Here is a 19,352-nt window from a genome sequence, read left to right on the forward strand (position 1 = left end):
CTGTTCATCTTTGCAGGGCTGTTGTGAAAGCGGCTAAGGGAGCTGGGCATGTTTAGCCTGGAGAAGAGGAGGTTAAGGGGTGATATGATAGCCATGTTCAAATATATAAAAGGATGTCACATAGAGGAGGGAGAAAGGCTGTTTTCTGCTGCTCCAGAGAAGCGGACACGGAGCAATGGATCCAAACTACAAGAAAGAAGATTCCACCTAAACATTAGGAAGAACTTCCTGACAGTAAGAGCTGTTCGACAGTGGAATTTGCTGCCAAGGAGTGTGGTGGAGTCTCCTTCTTTGGAGGTCTTTAAGCAGAGGCTTGACAACCATATGTCAGGAGTGCTCTGATGGTGTTTCCTGCTTGGCAGGGGGTTGGACTCGATGGCCCTTGTGGTCTCTTCCAACTCTATGATTCTATGATTCTATGATTCTATGATTCTATGATTCAACATGCGACCCAGCCAGCCAGCTAGGGATGGAGAAAAGAGTGGGGTTTATATAGGCAATTTGTACACCTCGATCAAATTCTGTCTGAAAGAAAGACTCTCAGGAAGAATGATGTCAATTCAGCAAATGCCAAATGTGAGGGCAGATGTAGAAATCAACCATGGGCAGAGCCCAGCCTTGCACTGCATAATTCAATGGTGCTAGTTCTGCAGCTCTAACCTTGCACCTGATTTTTACATTTTTTAAAAACAAGCGTTTAAAAAGGATTTTTTTAAAAATAAGCTGGAAGAGACTGACAAATTTGTCAGTTTCAGTTCCTCTGGGTTGTTTTTTTTTTTCAATTTTAAATTCAAGTTTCTGACATTTCTGCATCATCATCATCATTATTATTATTAAAATAGTCCTAACCAAAATTTGGCAGCATTTCTCCCAATATGCATTTTTTAAAAAAATCTAGACTTTTTAGGTAAAGGTAAAGGTACCCCTGCCCGTACGGGCCAGTCTGCTATTTTAACTTCATAATAGTTAAAATAGCAACCTTGTAAGAATTATGAAGTAACATAAATAAATAAAGAGTAAGATAAACAGTACAACACACACCCACACTCACACACCAGGGTACAGAGTCAATACTTCATAAAACAAAGTACATTCTCAAGAGATTACAGTGATTTAGATGTTACAACAGAAACCAACCTGATAAAGAAAAATACAAAGCAAATGTTATGAATATCAAAAAAGTGTCATATTTCATTGGAACTTGCCATCCCCATGATTGGCCTGTCATATAAGTTAGAAACAGCTACCAAACAGAGGCGAAATCCATAGCTTTATCTGCACCTCAAGATACTCTTAATTTATAAGTCAATTTTTCAGTAATGAGAATAAACATTAAATATTTGGTTCAATAAAGTAAAAATAATAATAAAAAGCCCTGAGAAATCCTTCCAGCCCTGTGATATGGTCACGCGAGCAGCTACTATTAGCAACGACTGTAAGTGGTTTACATAATTAAATCCATATTTGACTCATCAAAGTTGGATTTTAAAAAAGCAATTTGGGGTTTAAAGGCACCACTGCGCCTATTATTTCAGAAATTTCCTTCATGACGCCTTCCCAAAATTTGCACACAAGTTTGCAAGACCACCACATGTACCCATAGGTTCCCCTTTCGTTCTGAATGCAATTTTGCCTAACATACACATTTTTGCAAGGGCATTGCTGGAAATTAAGAACGTTAGCAACTAGCCCAGGAGCCTGTTCTCACAGTGGCCAACCAGATTTTTATTCTTATTACGTATTTATACCCCACCTTTTTCCCCGATGGGACTCAAGACGTCTCACAAATATAAACAAGGATCAGTAAAGACATAGAAAAGAGGACCAATTATTTTTTGAAAGCAGTATTACAAGTAAGGAGGGGTGCTGCTGTGATCAGATCCTGATAGCAGGCTTCCCACTGAAACATCTGTTTGGCCACTTTGAGAACAGGATGCTGGACTAGATGGGCCTGATCCAGAATGGGATGCATGTTGTTGCAGGAAGGGAGCTGCTGGAAATTGAACCTGCAGCTTCATGCATGCTGAGTTTGCTAGGATCGTCCTACAGCGACTGATACCAAAAGGCATTAGCACACTTAGGGATCCTGCAGAGTATTTGCAGTTCGTGTAACAGAACTCAGTAGCACAGCATTTTGGCTAATCTACTTTTATTTACATATAATGCACTGGGAGTATTCTGCCTTAGCTCCTTCCTCTTTCTCATCAGACAGCAAAGAGAAAGAAACAAAGGACAATAGTCCCACATTCCGGAACGCAGTAGTACAAAACATCCTGTCTCCGTCACTTCCCACACTGTGGAATGAAAACATACACTGTCATGTGATAGACAACAATCCCATGACTGCAAACACGGGGCAAGAATCCTAACAGAGTTATGGATTCCTCCTCAATGACTGATAACAAATCACTGTCATCTGCCTGACAGCCAGAGCAAGACTAAGGACAGACTGGCCCATATCCGCCCAGTGGTGGTAAAGGTAAAGGTAAAGGTAAAGGTCCAGTCGTGACTGACTCTGGGGTTGTGGCACTCATCTCACTTTACTGGCCGAGGGAGCCGGCATACAGCTTCCGGGTCATGTGGCCAGCATGACTAAGCTGCTTCTGGCGAACCAGAGCAGTGCACAGAAACGCCATTTACCTTCCCGCCGGAGTGGTACCTATTTATCTACTTGCACTTTGACGTGCTCTCGAACTGCTAGGTTGGCAGGAGCAGGGACCGAGCAACAGGAGCTCACCCTGTGGTGGGGATTCAAACTGCCGACCTTCTGATAGGCAAGCCCTAGGCTCTGTGGTTTAACCCACAGCAGCACCCGCGTCCCACTCAGTGGTGCAGCAACAGCTATAGGTGATTTGTGTCCTTTCTCTACGAAGACTATAAGGGCTCATGCAATGGCCACTATAAGGGCTCATGCAATGGCCTATGCTGGGCAGCTCTCTGATCATAAACTCATTTAGACTGTCAGCTGTCCACTGGAATAGATAATGCAAGAGAGGGGTGACTCTTCTCACCCTGCAATAAGGAATATACCTTAACCCCGACCCCACCCCCCGCAGCTGCTCCCCATTCCTAGACCTCTGTGGTTATGTGAAGAAAAGGCTCTTTTCATATACTGAATCATACACTGGAAATTAAATGAGGTTGCAGTCCTAAGCATGGTTCCTTGAAAGTTAAATGAGTCAAAATCACATTAAGAGTTACTCCAGATAATGCATGTTTAGCAATATGGGGAGGGAGCGTTCGTTAACATGAAGTGCACTTATATCTGTCTTCTGGAAATCTAGCAATGGGAGAATGCGCACCCCACTCTCCAGAAATGCACACCCAATGCGGCCAGCACTGTTCTCTGGTTTCCTAACCATTTGAGAGCTATTTTGCAGAATTGTAGAGTTGTAAAGGGACCACAAGGGTCATCCAGTCCAACCCCTGCAATGCCAGAATCTTTCTGCCCAATGTGGGTTTCGAACCCGCAACCCTGAGATTAGGACTTGTGGAATTGTTGAAGGAAATACCTATCTCTTTAAGTTAGGAACACTGGAGCAGGTACCTCAATGTTGTCTGCACTGAATGGCAACAGCTCTCCTCCAGGGTTTCAGACAGGGGACGTTCCCTTACCTGGAGTTGCCAGCATTCGAACCCAGAACCTTCTGCACACAAAGCAAACACCCCTGCGATCCTTCCCTCCCCATTTTACAGATGCAACCATTTCACCAACATAACCTGCCCTGAGCTTTGGAGGGAGTTGAGAACACCCCCAAATACGTATTAAATAAATCATGCTTCTGTTTTTACTTTGCTTTTGCATCCCGGACAGCATCGGGGTTCCTCAAATTCCGATCCCAGGGCAGATTCCCACACATCCACTGGAGCATGCAGAAGCCAAGAATTTCAAGGTCTCCTCGTCTGGATGGAGCTGAAAGGAGAGAGAAAGGGAGGGAGAGAAGGAATGTAAAAGAGCACTTTTTAAAGGTGGGGATGGAAAGAGACGGGGGGTGATGTTCAGTTGGTCCCCCTTTTTTGTGAGGGAGGGAAAAGGAGAAATGGAAACGGCAGTAACTTGAATCTGAAGTTCGATGCAGCAGAGCAACAGACCAGAATTGCGTTCTGTTTGTTCAGCTGCCCCACGAACTCCGAACGGCCCCAAATTTTGGCTGCGGCCCACAGACAGGCCAGGATTTGTTGCTGCTGAGAGAGGAGAGAGAGAGAGGGTCAGTTTCCTCACCTCCTCAGACTCCATCCTTCCCTTTAGCTTGGCCTGTCACATGAACTTGATCCCCGTGGCCTCTGACATGCTCCAGACAGCCCATAACCCAGCACCGACACTTTCTCCAAGAGCCAGGCAGTAAAACAAAGAAATAAATGTCTGCTGCTAAATTGCTAACACATGTTTCGGGAAGTCCATGGGGTCCACACTGGTCATGTGGAGACCCTTCGAGAGCAGACTAAACAGAGATGGCCTTCCCTGCTCCAGCGAGCAAGAGGCGTCTGCGGGTGGAAGGCAAGGCAACAGTGCGCTCTAGTGGGCAGACGAACTCCGGCAAGATGCGCAGGGAAGTTCCCTCGCATCGGCTGAAATCATAAAGCCCACTTGGCTCTCCGAGCGAAACTGCTTGTCCAAATTCAAACTTGGCTTTCGTTTCCAAAGCCTCGGACGTGAACAGTTTGAAGGGGCACAGTCAACTGCGGCTGGCCTAAGCGGCAAGTTGAATTAAACATATGCATGCAACACACACACACACACCCTCTCTTTTTTCTCCTAGCAACATTAAACCCGAAACACGTATTTGCAGGCAGATAGCTGAAAATTGCACGACAGAACGGTTATTCCCAAGGGCAGAGGTCATGTGCATGGAAGAAAAGAGTCAGGCACACATTATAATCCCGACATCCATGGCCGTTTTAAGCTTCATTCTCAAACAAAGATTGCGGGAGCAAAAGGAGAATTCTGCATATTTGAAGCTTGCTCTTAGATTTAGGGCACATTCAGGCATACTGTTTGTTGAACATTCACCCAGGGAGAATAGATGACTGGATATTTTACAAAAATTCATCCCGATTTCTTCAAGGGGCGGTAAACTGATGTTGCACCCAAGCAAGTTTTGCTTCCCGGTGCATTCGCCCATCACTTCTTGCAAAAGGTCCGATCTTTGGGGAGGGGAGAAGGAGGCTTGTTGTGCAAGCCTTCTCAATAAACTACGATTGTGAAAGCTGAATTTGCCAGGATGCAACTTAATCCCAGCTAAAAACAGCAACAGTCTGGAAGCACCCATATAATAGAAAGAGGGAGGGGGGAGCTAGGGGAGAGAAAACTAGCCACAAATGCTTTGACAAAATCCATTATTAAGAATTGTGCATTTGCACTGAATTTCAGTGCAAATTTCAGTTTCGGTTGTTTTGACGGTGCAGTGCTTTCTCGACCTATTTGCATCCTGCTCTAAGAACAGGAGAGCTCGTGTTTAGTGAGGGATGCAGGAGAGTACCAGAGACTGATGACGACCCTCGGAGGATGCGGCTGTTAACCCAACAGGTTCTGTATTATGAACTTTCATTACAGGAATTCCAACAGAGACCCCCTCAGCACTCTTTTTAATTATAAGAGGTGACTTCTTGGAAGGCCAGTTCTATGAGACCACCGTCCCTGTTATCCCCCTCTTCTCTCTCCCGCACCTCTCTCTGATATGATGAAAGCACATAAATTCTTAACATGTTCTCTCTATATTAACTGCTGCTAGACTATCGGATTATGAAAGGCCCTTCCATCTAGCTGGATGCCATTTTATCCCCCTGGGGGTCGTTTGCATCCTACGCCAGCCTCGGCTGCGTCCGAAAGCCAAAGGCTCGGCGCGTCTTGTATAAAAGCCAGCCGGCCTCGTCTTTTAACACTTGCCATACTGTTGTCGTTTCTCGAGCCGTAGTCGCCGTAATTAAAACACAGCAGGGCAAAATATTTCCATTCGAGTTCAGGCAGCACTCCTCCCTACACACACACACAGACAAACACACACACACACACACACACACACACACACACAGAGAGAGAGAGAGAGAGAGAGAGAGAGAGAGAGAGAGAGCTTTTCCTGCCCCACAAACCAATTATGTTGCTTCCTTCATCACTCTCACTCCGCTTTCTCCAAAAATGCTGCTCTGGTACCTGTTTTGTCTTTTCCCAGAGGAACGACAGCTAAATCCTCTGGATGAAAGTTGTCAGAATTATAATGATCCAGTTCTTCCCCCACCTACGCACGTGTGTGTGTGTGTTTCAGTTTTTTATTAAAGTTTAAAATCTTTACATATGAATTCCAACTTTCAAATGTCTTTGAACTTTAACTTCCTGCCTTTCCCTCCATGCTATTCTTAACCCCATCCCATTCACAAATGGATTCTAATAAACATTTCACCCAAGACATATTTTTATTTCAAATATTATCGTTTCCCTTCCGTTCCTCATATTTCAAATCCTGCTTGTGATTTCATCTGATTCCCCCCCCCCCCAGATATCCCAAAAAGCGCTTCCATTCCATAGTGTGTAATGTTGGTTTCTTAATTTTCTGTCAGTTTCACCAGCCCCGCATAGTCCATTAACTTTAAAGTCCATTTTTCTATGCCATTATTATTATTAAAATTTGTATACAACCCTTCGTAGATCTCAGGGTGGCTCACAACATACAAATATTCCTCCTCTACCCTCAACAGAAGATGCAATTTGACATGAAGCCAGGAGGAAACATTAAGCCATTTAAAATCCTGTAGCTAAATTATTGCAACTCTTCTTCAGGAGAAAAAGACCCCAGAGACACAATTTTCCTCCACTTCTGCACACAATGTACCTATATCCAAGCTGCTTTGAAATCTTAAAAAAAAATAAAAATTAAGATTCCCCACGATGCATTTTGCTTTGCAGTTTTTAAATGTATTTAAAACTTGCACGTTTGAGACATTTGGGAAGCTGGCATGTTTTCTGTGCTCCCTGTTCCCTGACAGAGAGGAAGAGGGTCACCATTCTTTTATTCACTCTAGTCCTTGTGTGCATTAGCGAGCACACACACACAAAATAAATAAGTATGCAAACTGCCAAAGATGAGAGGGCGAGAGGAAATTATTAAGGATGCCTTGAGACAACTAAGCTGAATGAGTACCAAATAGCAAGTTACAATGCAGGGCATTTTATCAGCCTCCTTGTGTTATTTGTCAGCCTGCTTCCTTGAATAAAACTCACCTGGTCCTCATTTAAAAGTAAATAACAAAAAGTTACAATTTCTAAGCAAATCATTTCATAATGCATTGATCTGTACCCCCACATCAAAATCCACGCAGTTTTTTACACAAAGGTGCACATATTTCTTTTTCGCTGCTTTTCTCCTCAAATCAGATTACGAGGGCAGAATATTTATACTGTTTTAAAAGAAATATTGGCAAATTATTATGCTGTTACTAGGTGGGGAAGGTTGGTTAAAAATCCAGAGACAGTGTTACTGAGGGCTTCCTGTCAATTTCAAAAAGGATAAATTTCACTGAGGATTGTGTTGCTTCATTTTTAAGATGTCATAAACAAAGTGACAATTCTGATAATTTCATGTCTGGAAAATCCAACACTTCCTCTCTATAATCCGTCACTTTTACAGGCCTATATTTTTCCCAAGGAGAAACCCAACCCTCATTTAGAATCAGATTAAGTTCAATTTCTCTGTGGACAAACCAAAACTACGAAGAAAAAAAAAAGGTAGGCATTTGAAAATTGTTTTGCTCGTTAACGACATAATTCTTCAGTGACCGTTCTAAGCCAAGCAAAATAAATTTGTGTGGGGTGGAAGCAGTCCAGGAAGAGGAGATGGCACACGCTAAGTAAATGTCTATAAATTGGCACATTTTATAGCCGATGCATACGCAAAATCAGATGAAGCTTAAGAGGAGAATAGCAAGCTTTACGGAATCGTCACTACTGGGCAGAGTTTTCTTTTGTTTGACAGCCGTGGCCAAATCATGTCTGCGATGTATGATTTCTAGAAGAATGAAACAAGAGCTGCGCTGAGAGGTATTGGGGTGGGGGGATGGCGATGGCTGTGGGAACTGAAGACACCAAGGTTTAGTAGTCTAATGGTTTCCTAGGAAGGAGCAGAACTTTAGGGAGTGACAACGCAAGCGCTTTGATGACCTCCCTGCAAACGCAGAATCTGGTCATGGGAAAGGGGGACGTGGCCTTGCAGTTGCCAGGAAATGTGCACGGTCCCAGCAGCCTCAGTTTTCAAGGGGAAACTTTTAGAAGTTTCCATTTCAATCTGCATTTTATTAATTGCTGCGCTCCGGTTAACTTTGACCACTCATTTTAAGAGAGGCGTAATATGGGATTTAATTTGTTGATTCTATGCATCACATTTTGTTTTGTTTTGTTTTGTTTTGTTTTGTTTTAAACCTCTTGGTAAATAAAATAAAGCATTGACATCTTGAAAATCTCAGCTTTAAGGCTTCCAGTACCAAAAGCTATGAAATAATAATAATAATAATAATAATAATAATAATAATAATAATAATTTATTATTTGTACCCCGCCCATCTGGCTGGGTTTCCCCAGCCACTCTGGGCGGCTTCCAACAAAGATTAAAAAAACATTAAAATGTCACACATTAAAATTTTCCCTGATTTTCATCTGAAGGGCTGCCTTCAGATGTCTTCAAAATGTCAGATAGTTTGTTTCTTTGACATCTGATGGGTGTTCCACAGGGTGGGTGCCACTACCGAGAAGGCCCTCTGCCTGGTTCCCTGTAGCTTTGCTTCTCGCAATGAGGGAACCGCCAGAAGGCCCTCGGAGCTGGACCTCAGCGTCTGGGCAGAATGATGGGGGCGGAGACGCTCCTTCAGGTATACTGGAAATAAAAGGTTTCAATGTGTGCTGATATCCTGCTGATATCTCAGAAAACAGATCTGCGATTTTTTTGGAGGTGGGCAGGAGGAGATGATATGGTGTGGGTCTTCAGTGCCACACATAACTCTTTGTGTGTATTTGCTTATCCTGAGTAATTATTCTTCTGCAAGCCTCGAAGGGCAAACATGCTTCATTTGCATAATTAATAGAAATAGCACTCATTTTTATTTTGATTTAACCCACAACCACCAAAGCATGGAGTACCCCCATTGTTCTAGTTTCATGGGGAAGGTGGTTTTAAAATAACAACTGACAAACCTAGACAGCATCTTAAAAAGCAGAGACATCACCTTGCCAACAAAGGTCTGTATAGTTAAAGCTATGGTTTTCCCAGTAGTGATGCATGGAAGTGAGAGCTGGACCATAAAGAAGGCTGACTGCTTTTGAATTCTGGTGCTGGAGGAGACTCTTGAGAGTCCCATGGACTGCAAGAAGATCAAACCTCTCCATTCTTAAGGAAATCAGCTCTGAGTGCTCCCTGGAAGGACAGATCCTGAAGCTGAGGCTCCAATACTTTGGCCACCTCATGAGAAGAGAAGACTCCCTGGAAAAGACCCTGATGTTGGGAAAGATGGAGGGCACAAGGAGAAGGGGACGACAGAGGACGAGATGGTTGGACAGTGTTCTTGAAGCTACGAACATAAGTTTGATCAAACTGCGGGAGGCGGTGGAAGACAGGAGTGCCTGGCGTGCTCTGGTCCATGGGGTCACGAAGAGTCGGACACGACTAAACGACTAAACAACAACAACGTTTGATCCATTTAACCTACTACTGTCCCCAATGACTGGCAGAGACTCTGCAATGCTCTCAAGCTGGGGTCTTTCCAATATCTGCCCCCTGGACTCTTTAACCCTGGATGCCAAGAACTGAACTTAAGACCTCATGTGATTTCCGCCCTGAGCTGCAGCCTCCTCCACTCATGGTTTTCTGAAGCCTGATGTTGGCGACAGTCTTAACAACAGAGATTCTTCTTGGGTGCTCAAAACCACTCTAGGTTTATTTCTAAAGGAATAATACAGAGGAAAGGGGACAGGAGTTGGGAATGACGTGTGGTTTTTTTTGGTTAAATATTAGCTAAAAATACAACAAATATGTACTCCAAGGTTTTCAAACTGCAGGAGAGGTTCCTGGAGTTCCTCAAAAACTGATCAAATGCCCTTTATTTAACAAATGATCAGTAATCTTAGTCCAAAACCCAGCCCCATGGTTTCTGATGGGGACTGGTCATTCAGAATGCATGCTTTTGTTTTCTACTTTTAGTCTCTTTTTATGATTTTCAACTTTATACATTGCAACAATTTTACAATCATTTTTTACATTTCAAAACTTGACTTCCTTCCTCCTCTTTCTGCAGCTCCTTAAATTTATTCTTCATATTTTCTGCATATCCAAATTAACTTAATTTGCTCATTTATTAATCTACTTTAAATACATATTCTTATAATACATACTCTTATAAAACTGCAGGTTATTACAATAATCCTGCCAGTGTTCTTATCTGTTTACAGTTCATTTGTAAATATTCAATAAACCATTTTCCATCCTTTTATTAAAAGTTTGTTATATTGGTTTCTTATTTTTTCGCCATTTCTGCATATTCCACAGGTTTTTGTATCTATTCTTCTTTTCCTGGGATTTCCTTCTTCTTTCCATTTTTGAGCAAGTAACATTCTTGCCACTGTTGCAGCATACATGAATAAATTTCTATACAGTTTGGGCACTTCTGTCCCTATAATTCCCGAAAGGACTTTTAGTCTCAACAGGTTTCACCTACACTGTCACAAGCAAGATTACATTTTGCCAAGCCAGAATCAGGCCTAATAGTTCCAGTCTAAGATTGCGGCACATCTAGCAACATTTGCTATGCATGCTGTGTTGACTTTGCAAGGACAGAAAGGAAAGGAGGCTAAATAGGGATGGTGGTTCTCACAATGGCCAAAATAATTCTATCCTCCTCCTTTATCTGGCCAAAACTAGGGATCTATCATCCAAAATGGGTCTCAAGTCCATATCATGACATCGGTTTCCTAGTTTTTGACCTGGCAATACATTGCAAATCATGATGTTTGTGTGCGTCCTATGGCAAAAAATCACTATGTGGGGAAAACTGTGAAGCCAGCCAATGCCTCAACATAGCTCCATCCATACTTCAGACACTGTGATATATCAGTGTATCGCAATGTTTAGCTGGTGGCATCTCACAAAGTTGGCAACCAGATATCGCCCAGCCCAAACTTCTAATCATTTTAAAAACACAAGAGTCGGAAAATCCACAGCAAAAAAACTACATAAAGATATGCTAGTTTAAACAACAGAGCATATGTCTCCGCCAGGATGAAAACACTTTGTGAATGCAGAAATTAAAAAGGCCCAGAGAAATAAAATACTAAAAAGCTGTTTTGTCTGGTATGGAAAGCACTTCAAACCTTCCCAGAGAGAGTTTTGGAGTTAGGGTCACCTTCCAGAACTGCTCACCTTCCTTACTGCTGAAGTGAAGGGGAACTGGAGGATCTAGGTGGCGGTTCTGGCAGAACGGGCCACGGTGCCAGGTCAACATGGGAACTTTCTAAGAGATCCAACCCCAGTGTGATTCTGTCATTTAAACATCATTGGTGCAGTGTGGGATCTAGCCAGAATTAAGGACGTGGGAGACTGCAGCACCACGCTAGATTTCAAATGCCACTAAATAATAATAATAATAATAATAATAATAATAATAATAATGTCCCAAGCTAGTAAACCATTGTCCATTTCACAGAACCACAGAATGGTAGAAGTTGAAGGTGATGGTAGAATTTGATGTTCTTCAGCATCAACTTCGTTGGACTGGTCATGTTGTGCGGATGCCTGGTTATCGTCTTTCAAAACAACTACAGTGGTACCTCAGGTTACATACGCTTCAGGTAACATACGCTTCAGGTTACAGACTCTGCTAACCCAGAAATAGTACCTCGGGTTAAGAACTTTGCTTCAGGATAAGAACAGAAATCGTGCTCCGGCAGCGCGGCAGCAGCAGGAGGCCCCATTAGCTAAAGTGGTGCTTCAGGTTAAGAACAGTTTCAGGTTAAGAATGGACCTCCAGAACGAATTAAGTACTTAACCCGAGGCACCACTGTACTCTATTCCGAACTTAAAAATGGAAAGCGTAATACTGGTGGCTCAACAAAAAAGGTTTAAAGACTGTCTCAAGGCAAATCTAAAAAAAAAGTAGTATAAACACCAACAATTGGGAAACATTTGCCTGCAAGCACACCAATTGGAGAAGAGCCTCTACCAAAGGTGTCATGGGCTTTGAAGACACTCGAATTCAGGAAGCAAGGGAGAAACATGCTAAGAGGAAGGCACGCTTGGCAAACCCTCACCGTGATCAACTCCCGGCCGGAAACCAATGTCCCCACTGTGGAAGGACTTGTGGATCCAGAATTGGCCTCCACAGTCACTTAGGGACTCATTGTTAAAACCGTGTTTATGGAAGACAATCTTACTCGGCTATGAGTGATCGCCAAAGAAGAAGAGAATGGTAGAGTTAGAAGGGACCCCAAGAGACATCTAGTCCACTCCCCCCACCCCCAACAATGCAGGAATCTCAACTAAAGCATCCATGACAAATGGCAAATTTGCTGCACTGGGTTTAAAACAAACCAAAAAACCAAACAAAAACCAGCCATTTTGGTCCTTTCCCTGCTGCTCTTCTACATTGCTTTGCTTTTTACATGGTTTTGCAAGCTACTTTGTGTCTCCTTAGCGGCAGAAAAGTGGCATCAAAATCAAATCCTCGTTAATAAATCTAGGTTCACTTAACTAGGATTATTATGCCGCAGCTAAGTTTGTGGCCAAAAGAGGATCTGAACCCTGTACCGAATTAATCTTATTCATAAAGGTATTTCTAGACTGCTTTTCATTTTAAAACATCAAAGCGGTTTACGGCGACAGTACGTGAAACCACACAATCAAGGCCATATAAAAAAGCTAAAAACAGACGGCAGTTAACTGTTGTGGAAAGATGTGCTCTTAATTGCCTGCGTAGGGCAGACGGAATTGAAAAGTTTTCGGCGTGCATTTTACAAGCTGAAATGGAATGCCGCCTGCTGAATCTTTTATCGGCAAGAAACTGGCCCAATGACCACTTAAAAGCTCTATTTCTCGTTGTTATCAGATGAGTCTCACAAGCTCGGCGTATCATCCTGCCACTTTAAACCACTGTTAAGGAATCCTTAACAGGATGGTTGGATAGTGTTTTCGAGGTTACCAGCATGAGTCTGACCAAACTGCGGGAAGTAGTGGGGGACAGAGGTGCCTGGCGTGCTCTGGTCCATGGGGTCACGAAGAGTCGGACACGACTAAACGACTAAACAACAACAACAACAAGGAATCCTGGGCATTACAGTTTGTTAAGGGTGCTGTGAGTTGTTAGGAGATGCCTACAAGGAACTACAACTCCCAGACTGGTTTCCCAGTCCATCCCTTTTCCTGGGGGACTCTGGGAACTGTAGCTCTGAGAGGGGAATAGGAGTCGCTTAACCAGGCACAGGCAAACTCAGCCCTCCAGATGTTTTGGGACTACAACTCCCATCATCCCTAGCTAAAAGGACCAGTGGTCAGGGATGATGGGAGTTGTAGTCCCAAAACATCTGGAGGGCCGAGTTTGCCTACACCTGCTCTTAACCGTGTTCAGAGCCCTTAACAAACTGCAGTTCCCAGGATGCTTTGGGCGAAGCCACAACTGTTTAAAGTGGTATCACAGTGCTTTAAATTTATGCTGCAATTGTGGCTTCAGGTCCAACAACACATCTCTCATCACACACCGCAGCCTCTCTGCATATTTAAAGCCTCGTGCCTGAGAATGCCCCGGTATCGCTGCAAAACGCTTGTGCAGAAGTGCTTCAGCATCGCTTTGTCGAATTAATAAAAAAGCATATTGAGATGAAGATTTCCACCTCTCTTAGGAAAGGAACAAACCTCTTAGCATCAGCTGTGTAATTTACTTGTTAAAAGCAATTGGACAGGAGACAGCACCTGAACTCTTCCTCCCCCCCCACCCCACCCGACCCCCACCCCCAGCCAGCCAAGCCAGCCACCCCCTTACAAATAAACACACTGGAACAAATTTAATTCAGACAGTTCATATTCCTCTTATGTTCATCAATGATGGCAAATTAAAACCAGTCTCATGCACTCTGCGTGCAGGGCCCAGAGTATTTAAAAGAAGCTCGATATGTTAAGCGCAGTATATCTCCAGAGAAATTAGGTATTGACTGCATGCCTCAGTGAGTAGAAAATCTGCAAAAATCCATATGCCACATTGATCCAAATATTACTTTTTAACACTACTAACAATGTAACAAATTTTTAAGAGGTATGCTTGACGCAGGTATAATTCTCTTTAATTATCAAGGAACAAGCAAGGAAGGCAACACTATTTTGCACAACGCGGCTTTCGGGAAAGAAAACGAATGCTCCATAAGATCTGGGCAGATTCTGGGATTAAAATTGGGGGGGGGGGGGAGAGAGACCCAAGCCAATCGTACGGTTGCTTAGACCATTGGTTTCAAGCACAAAGAATTGAATTTGGAGGAAATAAGAGCCCCCAATGCCGAATGTTTATCGCTCATATAGCATTTTTATGGCTTTACAGCTATTTTATCACTTCTGCCGCAAGGTGGGCTGTGATTCTGTTTAAGACCGAGACACAAACAACCCCAGTTCTGCATGCAGACTGGGGGGATTTTTAGCAACGCAGAAAAGCAGTCTGTGGCAGAGCCAGTCCATGGAGCCTCCTAGCTCACCTGTGTTGACTGACAGCAGTTTTCCAGGGCTTCAGACAGGGGAGTTCCCTGGAGATCCCAGGGATTAAATCTGGGTCCTTTCATATGCAATTCACATGCACAGGTTTAGGAGCAAGCCAGTGATGCAATGCAGGCAAGAGGATCAGAGATACGGCACTGCACCCAAGAAGGGTTACGTCTTAGAACCCCCTTTTGGCGTTGCTGCTGTGGCAAGCAAGTCACTGTAGCAGGCGACCTTCATGTGTCACGTGATGGAGATAAAAGGAAAATGGAAACAGCCTTGCTATTACAGTCTATCATCATCACGAATGGACTGGGATGCATTTTGAGACAAACTGGGCCACTTGGACTAAGGCGTGCAGTTTTCCAAAACGCCAAACGGGGATCTAAAGTGGACCTTGTGATTGATGCAGGCTCCTAGTTTCTAGACCTCCTAGAATGTACATTCAGAGGGGACTCTGAGGGTCATCCAGCCCAACCCTCTGCAATGCAGGAATCTCAACTGAAGCATCCATGATTGGTGACCACCCAACCTCTGCTTAAAAACCTCCAAGGAAGGGAGAGTCCACCACCTGCCAAGGGAGACCATTCCACTGTCGAACAGTTCTTACTGTCAGAAAGTCTGGAAAGAATCTCCTTTTTTTTAACTTGAACCCCAGAGTGGCTGGGGAAACCCAGCCAGGTGGGCGGGGTATAAATAATAAAATTACTATTATTAATAATCCATCTGTGGTGATCACACAGGGTCCCCGGACATTTCACTGTCTATTGATCCCTGTGCCACCACTTTATATCTCACTGCCACCACCCAGGCCCTACCTGGTACAATACTGAGTCCAGTCAGGGTTAAATTGGAACATAAACTTCTGTATATTTTTGCAGTTTAACAAACGTGTGGTTTCATAAACGGTATCGGTCAATTACAATCAGGGGGTGCCTATCCAGACCTATAACTTCCGCTACCTGCTCTCATTCTCTAAACCACCTCCTCAGATATTTACTTGTCTTCCTAGCCCCTAACTGTTCCTGACTCAGTTTATTTCACTACACTAACTCAACCTACCCACAGACTCTATCCCAATTCACTCCCACTCCAGCCAACCACCCAACTCCCAACGAACTCCTCCCTTCGCCCTCCCAGAGCTGGTTTTATACTCCCTCTGTCTCCACCCCCCTGGGTTCTGATTGGGTAACCTGTTTAACTATTTCACCTCCAGCACTCTCATATCTTAACGTCACACCATCCATCGGATCAAGTCCTCATGAGCACAAAAATGTCTGCTATCTTCATCAACTCACTTCCCCTTGGCCAAAAATAGTTACCCCCACATATGCAAAAAAGAAAAAGCCCATAACCCATAGGGGTGGAGCACATTACACAAATGCACTCAGGCTGCGCAACTACAACTCACCACATAATTCAGCTATTTGAGCGTCTGCGGAGTAACTATTCCCTATTCCCTTGAACCAGGAAAACAGTGAGCGCTCAAATGCCATCCGTTCAGGAGCTGTTTTTCACCCGATAATTCCTTTCCTAGACTAATGCAGGTGCCTTTTACAGAACAGGTCATGCTTGCCTGTCGCCACATGTCTCACAGCATCAGTGGACTTAACAGATTTCCACCCTCATCATTCCGTTGCACAGGCCAGAAAAAGCTTGCCCATTATGGCCCCTTTCCTCCTGAAATGCTTCCAGCAGGTCAAACAGTGCAATTGTCTCAGCACCAGAGAGGCGCAAGAGTCCCATTTCGTTTTTCCTAATGACCAGCGTTAAATGACTGCAGGTCTTAACAGTGCTGGCAAATTATCAAGGCCCTCTACATTACATGGTCAATGGTCCTTTTAATAGAAAAAGCAATAACGTATAGCTGTTTGTGCCAAGTAAAACTCGTTAGAAAGTATTAGTTTAAGATAACAGTTCAGCGGCTATTAACGACCACAAATGTTTGCCGACGCGCACGTTCCCTCTTCTGGTGGGGTGGGAGGAAAGAGAGAGAAAGAAAAGGCCTGTCACTTTTTCTTAAGTATGGACATTATTGTTTATACAGAGCCATCAATGTATATGAGGCTTGAAGGAGGAGCCTTGGAGAATGGGCAACAGCTCAGCGGTCAAGGGCATGTTTCGAATGCAGGATCGATGCCCGGTTATCACCAGCTACAAAGTTTGCAGATAAAAAAGCTGGGAGAGATCTACAGAGCTGCTGCAAGCTAAATTACACAGTATTGGCATATATCTGTAATCTCACTTCTGTGCCGCATTTCTTTAAAAGGAGATTGCAAGAGGGAGAGAGGGAAGACAGGGGCAAAGCTAACAGCAGGATACAAGGCCTGGGTAGGCAAACTAAGGCCCGGATCCGGCCCAATCGCCTTCTAAATCTGGCCCGTGGACGGTCAGGGATTCAGCGTGTTTTTACATGAGTAGAATGTGTCCTTTTATTTAAAATGCATCTCTGGGTTATTTGTGGGGCATAGGAATATGTTCAACCCCCCCCCCCGAAATATTGTCCGCCCCCCCCCCCAAGGTCTGAGGGACAGTGAACCGGCTCCCTGCTGAAAGGTTTGCTGGCCTCTGATACAAGGTATGCATATTGGCAAATGCACCAACACTGACTTAAGTCCTTAAAAGCCCCAAACAGCTTTGGCCCTGTATACCTGAAGGAGTGTCTCCACCCTCATCATCCAGCCCGAACACTGAGGTCCAGCTCTGAGGGCTACTGCGAGAAGTGAAGCTACAGGGAGCTAGGCAGAGGGCCTTCTCAGTAGTGGCACCTGCCCTGTGGAGCACCTTCCCATCAGATGTCAAGGAGACAAGTAACTAGACAACTTTCCGAAGACATCTGAAGTTGGGAACATTGGGAAGTTTTTAATGTTTGATGTTTTGTTCTTTTATATTCTGTTCAAAGCTGCACAGAGTGGCTGGGGCAACCAAGTCACATGGGCGGGGTACAAGACCTGTATTAATTATTATTGTTGTTGTTGTTGTTGTTATTAAGGCAAGGGTAAGCCAACCCTCCAAATGTTGTTTATCTCCAACTTTCATCATCCCTGACCATGCTTGTGGAAGCTGATTGAAATTAGAGCCCAACAACATCTATGAGAGCAGGAGAGATTCTCCTGAAGGTTCCCTGAAGATCAGAAGCCACAGGAGATCAGGGCCTTTAGTGTGGTTGCCCCTGTTCTGTGGAACGGCATTCCTGCCGCTATTCAACAGGTGCCTGCTATCCACACTTACCAGAAACAACTGAAGACGTTTCTGTTCTGGCAACCTTTTCCAGCCATGTGAAAAGATCTCTGCCAGGGGTGTTGACTCAGCAGCACTCCTTTAATATTTATCCAATGTTACTTCCTATGTTTGTTCCCAACTGTTTCTTAGCTGCTTTTGTTGAATTCCGTGCATTGCCCCAAAGCATTTGTGGAAGGCAGTATGATAACATCTGGAAAGCACATGTTTGCTACCCATGGACTTTGGGTGGGGGAGATCAAATTAAAAAGGTTTATAGAAGAGGCAGGTTTTTTTGGAGGGCAGGGGTTGAAGCTGGTAGGAGAAAGAGAGGAGGAATCTTATTGGCACGTTGGGAAGGAATTTGAGACAGAACTCCTAAATAGCACCTACTCCCCCCCCCCCCCCCAAAAAAGTCTCAAGTTAAACAGTAGTCAAAGTTTGGCAATAATCACTTTTATTTTTTCCACACTAGCATAACATTAGAATTGACTTTGTGTCTTGCTGACATAGCAACTAAGAAAGTCGTGTTGCATTGACCACCATCGATTGCAAGCAATGCAGCCATTGGGGGGACGGACAGGCTCGCCCAAGTGCCATATGTTTTCGATATTGACCTTTTTCTCTTTTTCTATGGCTCTTTGGGCTGGCTATTGAATTTGGACTGCAGTGTAATAAACAGCTGAGGTTTAATTAATGGTAAATGAATACAAGACACAGGTTATGACTTTAACTAATTAGGGAATTGTTGAATTAAGTCTGCCTTGGAATGCAAGGCAGTGCAATCAATATCCAATAAAAGGACTATGTATGTAATTTACCTGCAAATGTGTTTCCAATACCGTCAAAGTGAGTTTAAATAAGTAAGATATATGAAAGGCTACTGTGGGGGGGGGGGAGCTTGAGGGAGCAGGGGCGGACAAGAATTTTTAAAAAAGTTAACACTTCACATAGCTTGCAAAATAACGAGAAAAGATGATGAGCTTTGGGAAGTTTAATCAGAAACAAGGAGAGCTGTCTTGCCAAGAGCACAGCAGAAGATAGTTAGAAAGGGCCAAAACGATCACTGACTTTGGCCAACTGGTGATATGTAGGCGGGAGGATTCCTATGTGTTTTGATATGAGTAGAAAAATAAGACAAGCTAGAGATGAAGCCGCAAGGTTAAATCTCTGCTGAATTAATTTAGCTTGCACTCAGTTACAGACCAGTCCCATTTTTGTGTGTGGATTTTCCCTACGAATGCATGAATATTCCACAGGTAAACTGTACACATTTTGTAGGCATTCTTCCTATACAGTGGTACCTCTGGTTACATACTTAATTCGTTCTGGAGGTCCGTTCTTAACCTGAAACTGTTCTTAACCTGAAGCACCACTTTAGCTAATGGGGCCTCACGCTGCCACTGGAGCACAATTTCTGTTCTC

The 19,352-nt window shown here is 43.8% G+C and overlaps 1 protein-coding gene across 3 annotated transcripts in view; it reads right to left on the reverse strand.

Moving 5' to 3' along the window:
* Positions 1-19,352, reverse strand: part of VRK2 (VRK serine/threonine kinase 2) — a 73,596-nt gene that overhangs the window by 27,008 nt on the left and 27,236 nt on the right. For all 3 annotated transcript variants that reach the window (XM_028725133.2, XM_077925424.1, XM_028725135.2), the window contains one exon: positions 3,793-3,913. In XM_028725133.2, coding sequence (XP_028580966.2) covers positions 3,793-3,913 — 121 coding nt within the window. The remainder of the gene's footprint in view (positions 1-3,792; positions 3,914-19,352) is intronic.

This window comes from Podarcis muralis, chromosome 3, assembly GCF_964188315.1.
Source record: "Podarcis muralis chromosome 3, rPodMur119.hap1.1, whole genome shotgun sequence".
Classification (NCBI taxonomy): domain Eukaryota; kingdom Metazoa; phylum Chordata; class Lepidosauria; order Squamata; family Lacertidae; genus Podarcis; species Podarcis muralis.